Consider the following 18,317-nt stretch of genomic DNA (forward strand, 5'->3'; position numbering starts at 1 on the left):
GAACATACGAAGTGATGCTAGGCCATCTCCCAAAAGTACTGAGAAGAGGAAGATTGAAGGAGTGATGAGAACTACTCCTTTTCCAATCTAGACAATAGTGAGAAGAGGAGGCCCCAAGGAGGCATGAAGAATACTTAATTGATACAAACCAAGAAGAAACTCGATGAAGAGAGAACATGGCGTGAAGCCTGTCGGGCCAGGGAAATTCAAACCTGGAAACAAAATGTGTACAGAAGATGGCTAGTCCTTGGTCTTGAAGATACCCTGGAACGGTAGACCAGGCACTCCGTAGACAGTCAGAAACCCAACCTCTGCAGAAACTGGACAGAGGCCTGCGCTGGCGTGTCCTCAGGCAGGTGGACCATGCCGTCCTCCAACTATGCCCACACCGAAAGTCCAAGAAACCCGCGATGCAGCAGGAAGGGGAGTGAGAGATGCAAAGACCGTCAACAAGAGCGAGCATGACCAACACCCCGTGAAGAACCGGTGACGTGCCCCCACCAGAAAGATGGTTAATGGGAGCCACAGGAGAGCCGTCAGGGGTTTGGGCAGGAGTGAAGAGTACTTTGGGAGTCATCTCCCTTGTCACAGTAATTGTAATGAAGCTATCGTGAGTGAAGAGTAATCTCACTCGTCAGAGCAATTACAGGAAAGCTGCCGAGCGTGAAGAATATCTCAGGAGTTATTTCCCTCGTCACAGTAATTCCAGGACAGATACCAAGGATAAAGATTACTACAGGAGTAGTTTCCCTCATCAGAGGATTTGTGGAAACATCCAAGGACATTACGGGAGTAATCTCCTCTGTTGCCATAGCCAAGAGGAAGATGAGGAATTTCCAAGAATATGTATAACGCTTAGAAAGAATAACTGTTGGGACATTTAACCAAGTCCAAAGAAATCCCTGGGAGGAATTATAGGGCTTATCAGATTTGTTACAAGAGACTGTCAGAATCAAGTCCTTACAGCTGAACCAGTTGGACCAGGAGAAGGGCATCCTTCTCCTGGCTTGATTTCTGGTTGCTGAATACATTTGGTAAGTAGCATGGTCGGAGTAGTATAGTTTTGGACAGAGGAATTATTCATTAGTTTGACAACTACCCTGATGACGAGCACCTGGGTTAGAATTTTGTTAGGTAGGACAACCCTTCTACTTACAGGGAAAGTAAGTAGAAGGGTTTTCTCATTATTTGAATAAAACCATGATTTTGAAATGCCATCACTTTGTCCCACTCCTTCTTCTGACTTACCACAGTAGTCACATGCTGTTCCCACCTTCTCCTCCCTCCTTTTACTTACTTACGGAATGTTGGAGTATTAATGTTTCCGCTTTGTCCCATCTCCCATTCTCTAAATTAAGATATGCCTTTTTCCCCAAAGTCGCCTGTCGGCTAAAACTACAAACAGAAAAAAATGGAAATGTTCTCCTAAGGTGGAAAAACCCCAGTAGTGTAATACAAACCTGAAGAAAACACCGCAATCTGACAATAAGGCCCGGCAAGGGATCCTCTGCCGAACAAGCTGATATTGCCATGAAGTAATGGAAGAGTTGCAGTGGACAGAGCCTTCGTCAGATCACCAACCACCTATAGACACAATAGCAGAACTTTTCTGGGAGATGATGTACTTAACTACACAGCCAGAATAGACTGAAAAGCACCAGCAATATCTTGTGTTTGCTTGGCTGACATCTTGCCACAGAAAGACTTCATCTACACAGTTCATCCACAGGACCCTCATTAGTCGGATACGGTGCCATCTTAAACCGGGGATGAAAGGACTGTAGCAATCCCCCTTTTAAGAGGATTGTTGAATCGGCTACCCTGTGTGTCATGTGTGGTCTGAACATTCAGTGGGATCTTGCTAGTCCCAGAATGGCTTGAATGCAGATTGTTTCAAGGTAGAATGAGAAGTGTTAAGGATTGCTTAGACGCCTGTAAAAAAAGGCACTGTGTGTTCTCAACAGCTGCTGCACTATGCCACCATTGTATTTCTTTTGTTTTTTTTTATCATGGAGCAGCAATCCATGCCTGCGTTCCTTTCTTCTTGTAGCATTTTGTAATTTGTTGCTTGGTGGTACCCTTTAAAATGTACACTCGAGCAGATGTCCAGTTCAACAACGACATCTTCATAAAACATTCATTAGATTTAAATGGAACAGTGAGAAGTGTATACATCACCTCATGCAATGCAAATAATCAAGGATGTATATTGAAGGAGCACGTGGTACTTCTTTCACTGATAAAGCACATTCAACCCCACCCCCACTCCACTCTCCGCTTTGATGCAATGGAGCCGGCGGATCCAGAACTTTCAAGCAGATTTTTCTCTCCTTCTCCACCCTCTCTTTCTCTCTCTCCACACACACACACACACTTATAGATCATACACACAAACACCATCCCCTCCTTTGAGTATGCTTTGAACATTTAAATAGCAGAGCCCATACCTACACCAAATCCCTTTTTTAAAACACACTGTGAATTTATGGGAGATTGCTTAAGTACTGTTAATTAATCATAAAATGATAGTTCTCCTTTTTAAGAAACTATTATTTGGTATTTGTTACATCAGCTGTTGCAAATGGAGCCCGATGGCTTGCTGAGATTAACACATAGCCCAACAAAGAGCAAGCACTTTATAAATGAAGAATTAGCACAGGGTCTGATTGAAACTGTATTGAGGGACCAGGGCGAAAGAGCGGAGACAGTACTTCTTATCAAACCTATCTCATCCGAGACACTATGTGCCCTTTTACCCAATGGGGTTCAGCCGCATATTGCTTCCAGCACACTGACTTTCTTAGTTGCCTCCCGTGGTGCTCAGACAAAAGCAAATGGAAAAGAACCTACTGGAAAAATGGTCGCCATCTTGGAATGGCCTTTCCAGATACTGTTTTGTATTGTACAGTTTATGATATGATATGGCATTTATAACGCGCCTATGCACAAGTGTTTCAAGGTGCGACAAGGCAAGGGAGGGGGAATAAAGGGAGGACAGACAACGATCCTACTAGGCCAGGTGTCATTCAGATTGCGCAAGTGCATGGGATGGGGGAAGGGAAAGGCAGGGGGGAGGTGGAAGGGACAGTGCAGTGCAATACGTCCTCACAAGTAAGTAACTTGGCAAGTGCAATGCTAAGTGCAGAAATCAGGTGTCAAGTGCTGGTGGTGGGACTGTAGTGATACAGGAACAGTCCCAAGTGCGGGGGTTGCCAGGCAGACAGTGCAGGTGTATGTGAATGGCGACGAAGGGACCTGGGCCTGAGATCAGAGGGTGGCCAGGTAACCAGTGCAGTTTCAGCCAGGAGGTCAGCAGGGGAGTGGAGGAGAAAAAGCAGAAGCGAAGAGAAAGGTTTTGAGGTGCTTCCGGAACCGGAGATGGTTCTCCACAAGTTTCAGGGAGGCTTTTCCTGAGGGAGGCCCCAGCCGAAGAGAGAGATCTGCCACCAACTCGTAGCATGGAGAAGCGACTGACCCTGAGGGAGTTATGATATGATATGATATGATATGGCATTTATAACGCGCCTATACACAAGTGTTTCAAGGCGGAACGAGGCAAGGGGGGGAACAAGGGGATGACAGACAACGATCTTACTAGGCCAGGTGTCATTCAGATTGCGCAAGTGCATGGGAAGGGGGGAAAGGAAGAGTGCAAGGGGGGAAAGGGAGAGGGGAAGTGCAGTACATGGGAAGTGGAATAAATAAGATAAATAAAACACATTAAAAAAAACAGGCAAGGGCAAGGAAGTGCAGACATAAGTGCTGGAAGGGGGACTGAAGGGATACAGACAACAGTCCCCAAGTGTAGAGGTTGCCAGGGAGGCAGTTGGAGGTGGATGAGCGCAGAGCGGGAGAAAGAAGATACTTAGGAAGAGAGAGTTGAAGGTATTGAGGCCTCAGGCCCAGAAGGCCTTGCGGACAGTACAGGGCGTTTTGAACTTAATCCTTGCAGCCACTGGGAGCCAGTGCAGATATTTCAGTCCTAGAGAGGTACGATCCCTGGGCTTGAGGCCAAGGACAAATCTTGCAGTATTATTATTATGCCAAAGTACTTAATATTGCCATTCATTAATTCCATGATGCCCTTTGTATTTGTAACTATAACAGCTCCTGATATTTTAAGTATTTGCAGTGCGTAAAAAAAAGGTTAGAAGCTTCCATGTGGAATTTCATTGTGGGATAATACCACTGCAATCTGTTCTCATTCACAAAATGATTTTCAAGTTTTGTGAATGCACACCAGTATATATTCAGAAATGGATGAGGCGTTGTTTTGCTCTTACCATTGGTCTCTCTTGGCTCTTGGACGTCTGCCATTTGGTGCCCAACCAGCTTCCATGTTTATTAGGGATTTCTTTCACTCTTGTCTCTTGCAGAGATGAGCATTTCCAGCGATAAAAGGGAGAGATATGTATAGATTTCACTCTGAAGAACAGTGGCGTGTAAAAGAATATAGACACTGTCTACAACGCTTCATACTATTACATTACAGGTGAAGCCCATGTTTAAAAAGAGTTCTTAGTCTTCTGTCTTTTCAGTTAGCCACCTGTACGGATTCGGTTTGGTGGATGCAGAAAGCATGGTCATTGAAGCTAAAAAATGGAAGACGGTCCCAGCACAGCATGTCTGCATTGGAAGCTCAGATCGAAGACCCAGGTAAGCCTGAGACTGACTGACAACGCTTACCTAGTGCATCTGTGAACGAGAAGGGCAGGTGGTTGGGGTCTGCTGATGGTGGGTGAGGCATCTAGTGGTTTGGTTTATCAGCCACCCAATTCTAGTTTTCACAGCTGCTGTCTTGAATACAGCCTCCTGCACAGACTGTCCAGTTGAACATGAGCCAACCAGTGTAATGCCATGTGTGTCCTCTCTCTCCTGACAAGAACCGTGCAGTTAATCATGGACCATTTATACACTGATCATCTTGCATACTTCATCAGGATGGCCCGTACGGTACAGAGATTGTTTACATAAACAATGATGATCACTCCTTGGCAGACCGCCAACCCACACTCGATCTCATCGACACTGTTGCGCCTCGCTTCTTGGGTCTCACTGCTACCGCCTACTTCGTCCAATCACTTCAGGTGTAGACGCATGGCTCAAATTATCTCTAGGGCCTCACTGCATAGCTTTATATATCATTGCTTTACTCGCATACTCCTTTTGCCATGCACCTCACCCCCGCGCCCCACGCCCTACCACCGCCCGCGATCTCTGGTACCTATCAGCTTTAAGCTTCTGTCTTAGCTGCTAGTCTTCAGGGGCACACATAAGCTGTACATAACCATGGCGTAACTACAGCACTTCTCTTGAAAACCCATCTTTAAATTACTTTAAATCCATGTTCCACCATTCTTGTGCTTCACCTGCACCCATAATTTCCATCTACCCCCTTCATGGATAGACTTCTGTTGGATCTGCTTCTCTAGAGTATCCTATCGCCTAGCTCTGCCTTTGGCTTAACTGCTGCAGCTCCCTTGCATGCCTCCTTCTGCAACCCCTCTTTCGCTTATGTGTGTTTGCGCCTCTTCTTCCCTGCCTCTTTTTGAGTGACGATAGGTCCTAGCATTTACCAGATACGGGATCGGGATCCCCGATCCAGTTACCATAGCAATACGCTTTTCATGCTGCCATCATCAGGACTGTGGTAACCCTTAAGGACATGCCGTCCACACCTGAACACCTGCATCCACAAGAGCAACCCAGGAAGGTACTAAAAGCATTTTTTTCTGTCCCGAAACGCTGCAGCGTTTCGGGACAGAAAAAAAAAAGAAAACGATAAAGAAAATGGCCACCGGGAAAGGGAAAACTTAGTCCATTTTCCCTTTCTATGGCACCCTTTGGGAGCGGACGCGCTGGGAACAAAAGTGTTCCCATCATGTTCGCTCCTGAAAAAGGAGAAATCAGAAGGTAAGTGGGGTTGGGAGGGTGGGGAGCGGGAAGGAAAGGGAGAAAAAAAATACCTGAGTCCCCAGCGGGGAACGATGGCAGCTTCTCAGCCGTGTGGAGGCTTGGAGCGGGGATAGCCCCACTTCGAGCCTCCTCATTGGCTGAGGGGCTGCCACACCCCCTCCAGGAACAATGGCCGTGGAATCCCGGCCGAGGGATTCCCGGCTTGGTAATGCCCTGGCGAGAGCCAATCAGAATGTTTCTTACATTCTGGTTGACTCTCGCCGGGTATTAATATGCTTTGAGAACAATACAGATAAACAACTGAGCGATTTACAGAGGTGTAAATACTCTTTTCAGAGATAACAGAACAAATCTACAGCGGGGGGTTGGATACAGACCCATCCACTGGTGCCAAAGATTACTTCTGTTTAGCCCATATGTGCTACCCTCTCGTCCCCAGGGCTTATCTTCAGTCGACAGAAGGGCAAACACATTCTTGGCACTCGGGCCCCTTACGCTTTTCTTGCTTGCGAGTTTGAGGGTTTCCGGACTACAGTATGATTTGCCGGGTGTGTTGCAGGCTTCTAAGGAGGTGCCGAACCGTAGGGCGGCTGTTAAGTGACCCTTCTGGTTTCCCAAAGGGTCTCAACCCCTATATGTCCCTGAAGTTAGTCTACCCCTCTAGTCCTCCTCAGTGTCGTACGTATCCCTACGTCCTTCTTCTCCTAGATATCAAGCCATCTCCTCCTTCTCCCAGATATCAAGCCATCTCCTCCTCCTCCCAGATATCAAGCCATCTCCTCCTTCTCCCAGATATCAAGCCATCTCCTCCTTCTCCCAGATATTAAGCCATCTCCTCCTTCTCCCAGATATCAAGCCATCTCCTCCTTCTCCCAGATATCAAGCCATCTCCTCCTTCTCCCAGATATCAAGCCATCTCCTCCTTCTCCCAGATATCAAGCCATCTCCTCCTCCTCCTCCCAGATGTGACTTCCTCCTCCTCTGTACCGCCTTCCTCTTCGAAGCCGGCGTCTGAATTGATCACCAGCTCCTCCTCTTTTTTATTATCTCCTCTTGACGCTGTCAACTTTTCCTCCTCAGTATGAAATGCTACCCCCACCTCCCCCTTATTACTAAAATACTACCTCCACAATATCATATGTTTGTACTTTAAGCATTTGCACTAAGGCCCTTAAAAGTATATGGGGTCTGCAATCTTTGGCTCTCCAGGTGTTTGGGTTATCCATCCCGTCAGCCCTATCCAGTTTAGTCAATAGCAAGGGATTATGGGAGTTGTAGTCCTACACATATGCATAGTCCTGCAGGAAAAGGGCTTCAGATAAGATTCAGAAGTGCAAACATTTCACTTGCTATTTTTTGCCATTGATACTAAAATGATTTTAGTGCATAAAAAAGAAATGTCAATTCCCAATGGGTGTATATTTAGACAAGTACAATTGTATTTCAACTCTAAAACAGATGCCTCTTTGTAATTGTGATGAAAGACATAAACAGAGTCCGAAATGAATGAGAACATGCTTGTTCAGACGCAACACATTGGGTGGGATGAACTCCTATGCCTATTCGGCATAGTGCTTTTACTGACACTCAACAGGCTGGCTTCACTGAGAGTGTCTGGATGTATAATTCATTATGTTGCAGGAGCTTATGTTTGGGCTCTCCCCGCCTTCGGGATTGGCTACCTGATGAGCATAAACTAGAAGTGAAGCTGAGGTCTAGTTTAATTTTGATAGGGTCTCTCCATTCTCGGAAACCCATTCCTGTTTAGAATTGTGATGTGGTGTTGTCTGTTTTGGGTCACCAGCCATGTTAACCTATTGCATGAGCCAGTGAGTTTGCAAACTGGTATTCCTGCAGACGGTCTGTCTTATTCACTTGACCGTACGGGGTTGTCCACTGGAGCCTCGCTCTTCCGGATCCTTTCTCACCCCTTTTTCTTCTGTCAAAGGTCTTGTCATATTTTATACAGATCTTGGCATTAGCAATCTCAATTCTGTCTAAAAAGTAAAGGCTACTTAACCATCTGGATGTAAAAGGGGCTCACGTGATTTATCTGGAGGAAACTGAATCCGTCTGGTCTTCAGATGTGTACTTGGTAACACGTGATGGGCGTACTTCAGGAAAACAGAGTACTTCTGTTCCAGTAGTCCTCTGACCTATATACTGCTTTCTGATATTCTGCTCCATATGGTTCTTCCCCATCTGAAGAAGATGCAAATGCATGCAGTCAGGGACAAAGTCTTACCCATCCGAAGAAGATGCAAATGCTTGCAGTCAGGGACAAAGTCTTTCCCATCCGAAGAAGATGCAAATGCATGCAGTCAGGGACAAAGTCTTCCCCATCCGAAGAAGATGCAAATGCTTGCAGTCAGGGACAAAGTCTTTCCCATCCGAAGAAGATGCAAATGCATGCAGTCAGGGACAAACTCTTCCCCATCCAAAGAAGATGCAAATGCATGCAGTCAGGGACAAAGTCTTCCCCATCTGAAGAAGATGCAAATGCTTGCAGTCAGGGACAAAGTCTTTCCCATCCGAAGAAGATGCAAATGCATGCAGTCAGGGACAAAGTCTTCCCCATCCGAAGAAGATGCAAATGCTTGCAGTCAGGGACAAAGTCTTCCCCATCCGAAGAAGATGCAAATGCATGCAGTCTGGGACAAAGTCTTCCCCATCCGAAGAAGATGCAAATTCAGCCAGTCAGGGACAAACTCTTCCCCATTCAAAGAAGATGCAAATGCATGCAGTCAGGGACAAAGTCTTCCCCATCCGAAGAAGATGCAAATGCTTGCAGGCAGGGACAAAGTCTTCCCCATCCGAAGAAGATGCAAATGCTTGCAGTCAGGGACAAAGTCTTTCCCATCCGAAAAAGATGCAAATGCATGCAATCAGGAACAAAGTCTTCCCCATCCGAAGAAGATGCAAATGCATGCAGTCAAGGACAAAGTCTTCCCCATCCAAAGAAGATGCAAATGCTTGCAGTCAGGGACAAAGTCTTCCCCATACGAAGAAGATGCAAATGCTTGCAGTCAGGGACAAAGTCTTCCCCATCCGAAGAAGATGCAAATGCATGCAGTCAGGGACAAAGTCTTTCCCATCCGAAGAAGATGCAAATGCATGCAGTCAGGAACAAAGTCTTCCCCATCCAAAGAAGATGCAAATGCATGTAGTCAGGGACAAAGTCTTCCCCATCCGAAGAAGATGCAAATGCTTGCAGTCAGGGACAAAGTCTTTCCCATCCGAAGAAGATGCAAATGCATGCAGTCAGGGACAAAGTCTTCCCCATCCGAAGAAGATGCAAATGCATGCAGTCAGAGACAAAGTCTTCCCCATCCGAAGAAGATGCAAATTCATGCAGTTAGGGACAAAGTCTTCCCCATCCATAGAAGATGCAAATGCATGCAGTCGGGGTCAAAGTCTTCCCCACCCAAAGAAGATGCAAATGCATGCAGTCGGGGACAAAGTCTTCCCCATCCAAAGACGATGTAAATGCATGCAGTCAGGGACAAAAAGTCTTCCCCACCCGAAGAAGATGCAAATGCATGCAGTCGGGGACAAAGTCTTCCCCACCCAAAGAAGATGCAAATGCATGCAGTCGGGGACAATGTCTTCCCCATACGAAGAAGATGTAAAGGCATGCAGTTCGGGGACAAAGTCTTCCCCATCCAAAGAAGATGCAAATGCATGCAGTCAGAGACAACGTCTTCCCCATCCAAAGAAGATGCAAATGCATGCAGTCTGGGGCAAAGTCTTCCCCATCCAAAGACGATGCAAATGATTGCAGTCAGGGACAAAGTCTTCCCATCCATAGAAGATGCAAATGCTTGCAGTCAGGGACAAAGTCTTTCCCATCCGAAGAAGATGCAAATGCATGCAGTCAGGAACAAAGTCTTCCCCATCCGAAGAAGATGCAAATGCATGCAGTCAGGGACAAAGTCTTCCCCATCCGAAGAAGATGCAAATGCTTGCAGTCAGGGACAAAGTCTTCCCCATCCGAAGAAGATGCAAATGCATGCAGTCAGGGACAAAGTCTTTCCCATCCGAAGAAGATGCAAATGCATGCAGTCAGCAACAAAGTCTTCCCCATCCGAAGAAGATGCAAATGCATGCAGTCAGGGACAAAGTCTTCCCCATCTGAAGAAGATGCAAATGCTTGCAGTCAGGGACAAAGTCTTCCCCATCTGAAGAAGATGCAAATGCATGCAGTCAGGGACAAAGTCTTCCCCATTCAAAGAAGATGCAAATGCATCCAGTCAGGGACAAAGTCTTCCCCATCCGAAGAAGATGCAAATGCTTGCAGTCAAGGACAAAGTCTTTCCCATCCAAAGAAGATGCAAATGCATGCAGTCAGGGACAAAGTCTTCCCCATCCGAAGAAGATGCAAATGCATGCAGTCGGGGACAAAGTCTTCCCCATCCGAAGAAGATGCAAATGCAGTCAGGGACAAAGTCTTCCCCATCCGAAGAAGATGCAAATGCATGCAGTCAGAGACAAAGTCTTCCCCATCCGAAGAAGATGCAAATGCATGCAGTCAGGGACAAAGTCTTCCCCATCCATAGAAGATGCAAATGCATGCAGTCGGGGTCAAAGTCTTCCCCACCCAAAAAAGATGCAAATGCATTCAGTCGGGGACAAAGTCTTCCCCATCCAAAGAAGATGCAAATGCAGGGACAAAGTCTTCCCCACCCAAAGAAGATGCAAATGCATGCAGTCGGGGACAACGTCTTCCCCATACGAAGAAGATGCAAAGGCATGCAGTTCGGGGACAAAGTCTTCCCCATCCAAATAAGATGCAAATGCATGCAGTCAGAGACAAAGTCTTCCCCATCCAAAGAAGATGCAAATGCATGCTGTCTGGGGCAAAGTCTTCCCCATCCAAAGAAGATGCAAATGATTGCAGTCAGGGACAAAGTCTTCCCATCCATAGAAGATACAAATGCATGCAGTTGGGGGTCAAAGTCTTCCCCTCCCAAAAAAGATGCAAATACATGCAGTCGGGGACAAAGTCTTCCCCACCCAAAGAAGATGCAAATGCATGCAGTCAGGGACAAAGTCTTCCCCATCCAAAGAAGATGCAAATGCATGCAGTCAGGGAGAAAGGCTTCCCCATCTGAAGAAGATGCAAATGCATGCAGTCAGGGACAAAGTGTTCCCCATCCAAAGAAAATGCAAATGCATGCAGTAGGGGAGAAAGTCTTCCTCACCCAAAGGAGATGCAAATGCATGCAGTCGGGGACAACGTCTTCCCCATACGAAGAAGATGCAAATGCATGCAGTTCGGGGACAAAGTCTTCCCCATCCAAAGAAGATGCAAATGCATGCAGTCTGGGGCAAAGTCTTCCCCATCCAAAGAAGATGCAAATGATTGCAGTCAGGGACAAAGTCTTCCCCATCCATAGAAGATGCAAATGCATGCAGTCGGGGACAAAGTCTTCCCCATACGAAGAAGATGCAAATGCATGCAGTTCGGGGACAAAGTCTTCCCCATCCAAAGAAGATGCAAATGCATGCAGTCTGGGGCAAAGTCTTCCCCATCCAAAGAAGATGCAAATGCATGCAGTCGGGGACAACGTCTTCCCCATACGAAGAAGATGCAAATGCATGCAGTTTGGTTTCAAAGTCTTCCCCACCCAAAGACGATGCAAATGCATGCAGTCGGGGTCAAAGTCTTCTCCACCCTAATAAGATGCAAATGCATGCAGTCAGGGTCAAAGTCTTCCCCACCCAAAGAAGATGCAAATGCATGCAGTCAGGGACAAAGTGGAATCATTGGCTTTCCAGTAAAATGTCCTAGTGGGCTTTGTCGGTAGACCTGCCAAATGGGCATCTTCCAACACTTTCTGTAAGCATTATTCATCATAACCTCTTATTTGAACATTTGAAAGCTGGTACAGCTGGAGGGATCAATATGTGACTTAAAGTCAAGGTCTATGACTTCAGTGTTTTCATAACCAGCAACAGAACATAAGGGAGCAGGTGTAACTGATGGGGTTGCAGAAAAACCTAAACTCGTCTGACTTCTCCATAGAAGTGATGTTTTCCATCCTTCCCTCTTTCTTTCTCTTAAGCCCTGCCTTCCTTGTGGACATGAATTCACTCAGTATTTGGGGTTTTAAGTGACCTGCACTTCATGCTTAGCTTGGCGTGATGGCTTGCTTGGCTTGTTGTATGGCTGACGCAACGCCTTCTCATCATCGCCGGCGGATCCTGGCTCTACCCTCCTAGTGCCTTGGGTCATCTTTATATAGGCCAGGTATCGGACACTTTAAGATCTTTACAGATCACACTGGGCCCACTGGTTGTGGGGCTATATCAAATCCAAAGCCGTCAATCTCCCTGGGCTGCTTCTCCACCAATCAAAGAAATGTGTTGGGAGCCTGTTTTAAGGCCAGTCCCATCTCTCGCTACACCTCTTCCCGTGCCTCACCTTTTCCTCCTTATCTCATCCCCTCATTAGTCACTGCCCCCTCTGATAACTCCTGCCTCTGTCTCTCTCTCTCTCTCTCTCTCTCTCTCTCTCTCTCTCATACTGTCTTCCTCAACACGCTGCCATGCCCTAAACTGCTCCTCTTCCACCTTAAGTCTGCCCTTGCCCTTCCAAGCTCAACTCTTTCACCCTCCTTGACATTGGTGTTCCAATGTGGTGGTTCTTCTTCTTAAATGTCCCTCTCTCCTTGGTCTTCTCTCCTCCTCTCCTTGATATTTTCCCTTCATCCTCCTCTTTAGGTCTCCTCGTCGCCCGTTGCACCTTTTTTCTCCTCTTTCCTTGGCTTTCCCCCTTCTCTTCAGTGCGCCTCCCATCCGGCTTCATCCTTTCGCCTTCTCCTTAATGCTCCCATAACCCTCATAAATCTTCTCCCTGTCTCCTAAAAGTCTTCCCTCCACTTCCTTTGTCCTCCTGCCTCCTCTTTCATGCTTCTCTTCATCTCCTGGATCGCCACTGTTTCTCCTCGCCATTCGGCTGTGCACAGTCCTTCACCTGGTGTATAGGCGCATTACGAATGCCTTATCATATCACCTCGTGCTCACAAACCAATGTTGTTTCTCCTGCACCCATTTATGCTAACGCAGGACACCCGTGTTAGGACCTTTTTGGTTGAGGCCTGTCAGTTGAGTCAATGTGATTGCATGAGGTTATGGCTCACTGGGTGCCGTCGATTGTCATTTTGCTTTCCGGCCCTAGCCCAGCTCTTCTAGCCATGCTTGTTTCAATAGGGTTGCCTATCTTGGATTTGGATTCTGTATCAAGCTGCCGGTAACCTCAAGAAGAAGGGGGTAGAATGTGGAATCAGTCACAAGTGGCAGCACTTAAATACCCAGGATTTGATCAACTCCCCAAAGGTATTGAGGTCAATCTCTAATCCAAGCTAATCTTCTTTCACAAATCATGAAGTTTGAAGGTAAGAACCTGCATATCATCTGAGGTTTCCTGGACCTTCATCTATAATGCCTCTGTGATCTGATGCAGGTAACAGTCAATGGAGCTTTGGAACTGACATTTTCTGGGAAATGCATCCTGTTTTTATTAGTCTCTGAGGAGGCAGAGTACCCCCAAGATTCATCGGGAAAGGACATATACAGCACGAGGAACCCCAGGAGGGCCTCTCCAGAAATGAGACCATCTCAGAAGAAAGGAGGATTTGCCTGTCATCAACCCATTCCAGGTGCCCACTATCACGCATGTGAAGGGAGCGTGCTCCCTAATCTGAACATACCTCCTTGCACATGCCAACATAAACATGACAGTGTTCACTTCTCTTATTGGAGATCTACTCATTTAAGCTACTCTGGTCTTCCTTTTACTCCCGTGAGCACTCGCTTGGCACCTCGACTATCCCATCTTTTTCACAGCCTCCCAAAATGTCAATGAAGCAGACTGGAAGTCTCCCTCCAACTGGGCAGCCCTGTGGCACAGGTTCTTGATCGCCAGTAACAACCTCCTTGAATTGAGGCTTCTGCGTGGTGTTACTCGCTTGTGGCGCACACTCCAACCAAATCTATGCACCTATAATGGATATCGCCTCTTCACAACTTTAGGGGAGGCAACGGTTTATCGGGTTTGACGTCACTTTTCTGTATTCTCGAGGTGTGTTCATCAATTGCACCGACCTAGCAGCGCACCTCCAGGCCGAGCAGGGAATCGGTCAGCAATAGCTGAAATGCTTGCTGAATGGAAAAGATAGGAGGCTATAGTCATAACCCGGAAGTACTTCACACGGATTAGCAGGTCAACTTTGCGTGTGCTCTTGCTTTGCAGCAAGAGTGAGCATGTTCAACTCAACAGTGATGCTCTTCAAACCCTGGTCTCAGTATAAACAAACCGAGGACATCTTAGAAACTGCAAACTATCTTGAAGGTATTTTCTAGGCTGAGACGACTGTTATGGCATGTTACTGTAATAGCAACCTGAATAAAGAAGGCTTAAAAAAAGAAAACTTTTTCATAGCATAAAAGGTCTGGAGAAATGGAGCAAGAATGTTTAGTCCTTCCAAGTATCATTTGCCATCTGCCCCAGCTCACTATCCGCATAACCACTATGTTATGGCATCTGGATGGCCCAGGTCACTCTGCCAATGTCTTCCCCTACACATGCCAGGATCAAATGTCTTCCTGCATCTCAGTGGCTTTACTGCAGCTAACCCGTGATGCAGAATCGTGCCCTTCGAATCCAATGCTTTCAGTTGTGTCTGTGTTAAAGAGCTTGGCACTATGTGACACTGAGTGAACAGTGTTAACTAACCTCTCCGGCTGTCACTAGCAACCTCGCCTGCCCTTACACTGTGAGAAAAGGGGCTGTCCACTGGCCCTAAACATTATTCTCCCTAGTGACTTGTGCTCTGAAACCATAGTCTCCTTTGCTCTGTGTGACCCACAATGTGCACATTACTTACCTCTCTATGCCATTCACAACTAAGAGCATAATGCACTCAGCTGTGGAGGACGGGATGCACATTATGAATCGTGGTGTGGCAATCATCATGTGTGTGCTCAAGTTTGAAGAAGTTAAATACAATGACATGTAATGGGCAAAGGTCCCCTTGCCCTCTGCACAAGACAGGAATTATTAATATTGCTGAATGAGTATGGGTTAGGAGTGCTAAAAGTCACTACATGACAGTGCTAATGTGTATTAAATGCATATTTGTAATCACACTAAAAAAATACTGTTATTGTGTTGTGTTAAAAAATGAAAAGAAAAGCATATTTGTTTAATCAGGCATTTCCACCCTAAAAACTCCACTGAGACAGCCCTCACCTATGTCCTCAACTCTCTCCTCACTGCTCGCTACGCTAAGCAATCTTCAATTCTCATCCTCCTTGATCTTTCTGCAGCTTTTGATACCGTAGATCACCCCTTACTTCTTAGCACTCTGTCCTCCTTCGGCTTCAAAGACTCTGTTCTCTCCTGGCTCACCTCTTACCTCTCCAATCGATCCTTCACTGTCTCCTGGGGCGGCCGCAGCTCCTCCAGCCTCCTCCTGAACTATGGCGTCCCTCAGGGTTCCGTGCTGGGACCCTTTCTTTTCTCTCGCTATACCTCCCTTCTCTCCCCAGTCATTTCTTCTTTTGGCATTTCCCACCACTTCTATGCTGATGACACCCAACTCTTTCTTTCCTTCTCCTCCTTCATATCTGACCTCCACCTCACTCTTTCTTCCTGCCTCACGGCCATAAAAGATTGGATGTCATCCCACTTTCTTTCCCTCAACAGTGACAAGACTGAGGTGCTTTTCTTCCCTCCTAATACTCTCTCCCCTTCTCCCCCTCCCTTCATCCACTTTCCACCTTCCAACCTCCCCATATCTTCCCATGCCGCAAACTCGGCCTCCACCTCGACTCCTCTCTCTCCTTCTCCAACCACATCTCTCTAACCTCTCGAGCCTGTCGGCATCACCTCTATAATATCTGCAAGATCCGCACCTCTCTCATATTCCATGCTTCCAAACTCCTAATCTCCTCCCTCATTTTCTCCCGCCTCTTCTACTTCTCCTCTCTCCTCCTAGGACTCCCTGTCTCTCACCTAACTCCCCTAAAATCCATCTACCACTCCTCTATCCATACTCTATGCCTCCTCGGCCCTCAAGACTCTATTTCTTCCTCTCTCACTCAACTTGGCTGGCTTCCCTTCCTCTCACAACTGAAATTTCAATTCCTCTGTCTTGTCTACAAATCTCTCCATGACCTAGCGCCCCCTACCTTTCCTCCCTCCTCTCATTTTACTCCCCCTCCCGCTCTCTCCGCTCAGCAAACCTCTACCTCCTCACTGTACCTCCAGCCCCATGTGCCTCCTCACGCTTCCGCTCCTTCCAACTCTTGGCCCCCCCTACACTGGAACTCCCTCCCGATCTCCATCCGCTCCATCCCCACCTACTCATCCTTCCGCCACTCCCTGAAAGCTCATCTTCTACCCTCCCCCCCTTACTTCCCTTCCCTACCCCTCCGCCCCTTCCCTTGCCCTCATCCTCTCTCCTTCCCCTCTGACCTTAAATTAGTAACACATACTACTTAAAGGCAATGAGGACACCAGATCACTCTCCCTTCCCTTCCCCTCCCCCGTCCATCGCCCCACCTCAAATCCTACCCCGTAACTCCCTTCTCCTACCCCCTCCTCTACCCTAACCCAACCCCCCCTTGTAAATAGTTCTACTTATTGTTCTAATGACCTGTTCAATCTTGTATATATGCTTCCCCTTCCCCCTCCCTCCACCCCTACCTCAAATCCTACACCGTTACTCCCTTCTGCTACCCCCTCCTCTACCATAGCCCCACCCTCCCCCCCTTGTAAATAGTTCTACTTATTGTTCTAATTACCTGTTCATGCTTGTATATAGGTTTCTCTCACTTTTGTACCTGTTGTTATATTGTAAAGCGCTTTGGCTTAAAGCGCTATATAAATTCAATAAACATAAACATGTGTCTCTTCACATGACCTGCTCAGAGTAATTCAGCAGTGTGTTGTGAACACATAGATAGGCATGTTTAAGTGCTCATTCACCAAAAGGCACATTGGCTGTTTCAGGAAGCAGTGGGCATAAGTAAGGAAGAGACAGGAAATACCATCAGGGAATGAGAAATGTTTAAATGTCCCTTAGAAGGAAAGATGGAGTGAAACACTGGGTGTGATCAAGCAGAAACTGTCAATCAAAGAGAATGTACAAACATTTAAGATTTTATTGTGCAAGAAAGGGTTTCAGATTTGTGGAATAAAATTGATATCTATATGTATCCTTAAATGAATGTGAGCAGGAGGAGAACTCAAAGTGAAGGAAATGTTTGGAGGGCATGGTGGTAATCTATCAGGGCTGTCTCGTTCTGTGCCGTTCAACAACAGATTGCGGTTAGGATGGTAAGCATGGCTAGGCCCATAAAACAAAGTAATTTACAACTCCTTGGGCTGGAACCTTGAGGCTCGGTTCCAGGGGTTGAAATTAAGATACCGGTCTCGTTTGCTACTCAAGGCTTCCTCCTGAGACCCTGTGGCGCATTGCCATTCTTTAGGCATTTCTCTGCATCTCTCCATGTGGGTCAAGCTGCAGCTCATGGTTTATGGGCCCGAGCATGCACAAGTTACTTCTCCTTTTCACTGTCCTTGGTTTGTGGGCCACAATCGGGAGCGGTGTACACCTGCACCCATATTTATTTGGGAGATACTGTACTTCTTCCTTTTCAAGTGGGTGACAGTTGGCTGTTACATATTGGTGGGGCGCTGTGGTGGGCCCCTGGTGGACCCGCCACATAAGACTTCAGGGGATGATCTCATGTGGTGGGTTGAATCTCTTGGCACAAATGTTTCCTCTCTTTCCAACCTCAGATCTGGGTGTAAGTCACATACCTTCCCATTGGTCCATTCGCATCCCCAAAATCTCCTTACCGGGGGTGTTTTTTGGAAGATTGATTTGGCCGGGGTGTAATAGTTGGTATTTGGTGAATAGGTCCGTGGCTCCTTAAAATCCCTGGGCCACTTCAATTCAATTTCCTGAGTTCTTCGATCTTCAACTCCTTGATCCCGGAGATCATTGGATCTTTTTGAGAATGGAGTTTCCTTCCAACATGAGCAGGCTTTCCAAGCCCGGTCGTGGTCTTGAGCTTCGTCGAACCAGCGTGGAAACAGCTGAATAGCCATACATCTTTATGGCCAATGGTTCTGCTAACCTTGAAATGTACTGCTGTCTCCATGGAGATGAGCTGTCCCTGTACCCCAAAGGCTAGCTGAGCTTGGGGGTATGGTTCCTGGTCTCCATCGACGCAGGTGATCTGCATCATTACTTTGGACCTGCTCTGGGAACACCAGGACAGATCATTTGGACGTGCAGTGATGCCCTGGGGCAAATTCTCAAAACCTTTTTTGGGGTGAAAGTGAGGGGGTGTACTAGTGCATCTCCTCACTTGTGCTCAAAAAGTGG

General features: G+C 46.9%; 1 protein-coding gene across 1 annotated transcript in view; it reads left to right on the forward strand.

The window, feature by feature from the left end:
- Nucleotides 1-18,317, forward strand: part of PCSK6 (proprotein convertase subtilisin/kexin type 6) — a 1,232,090-nt gene that overhangs the window by 931,099 nt on the left and 282,674 nt on the right. The window contains exon 11 of the mRNA XM_069625020.1: nt 4,539-4,656. Coding sequence (XP_069481121.1) covers nt 4,539-4,656 — 118 coding nt within the window. The remainder of the gene's footprint in view (nt 1-4,538; nt 4,657-18,317) is intronic.

Source organism: Ambystoma mexicanum, chromosome 11, assembly GCF_040938575.1.
Source record: "Ambystoma mexicanum isolate Mex_15411 chromosome 11, UKY_AmexF1_1, whole genome shotgun sequence".
NCBI classification, from domain to species: domain Eukaryota; kingdom Metazoa; phylum Chordata; class Amphibia; order Caudata; family Ambystomatidae; genus Ambystoma; species Ambystoma mexicanum.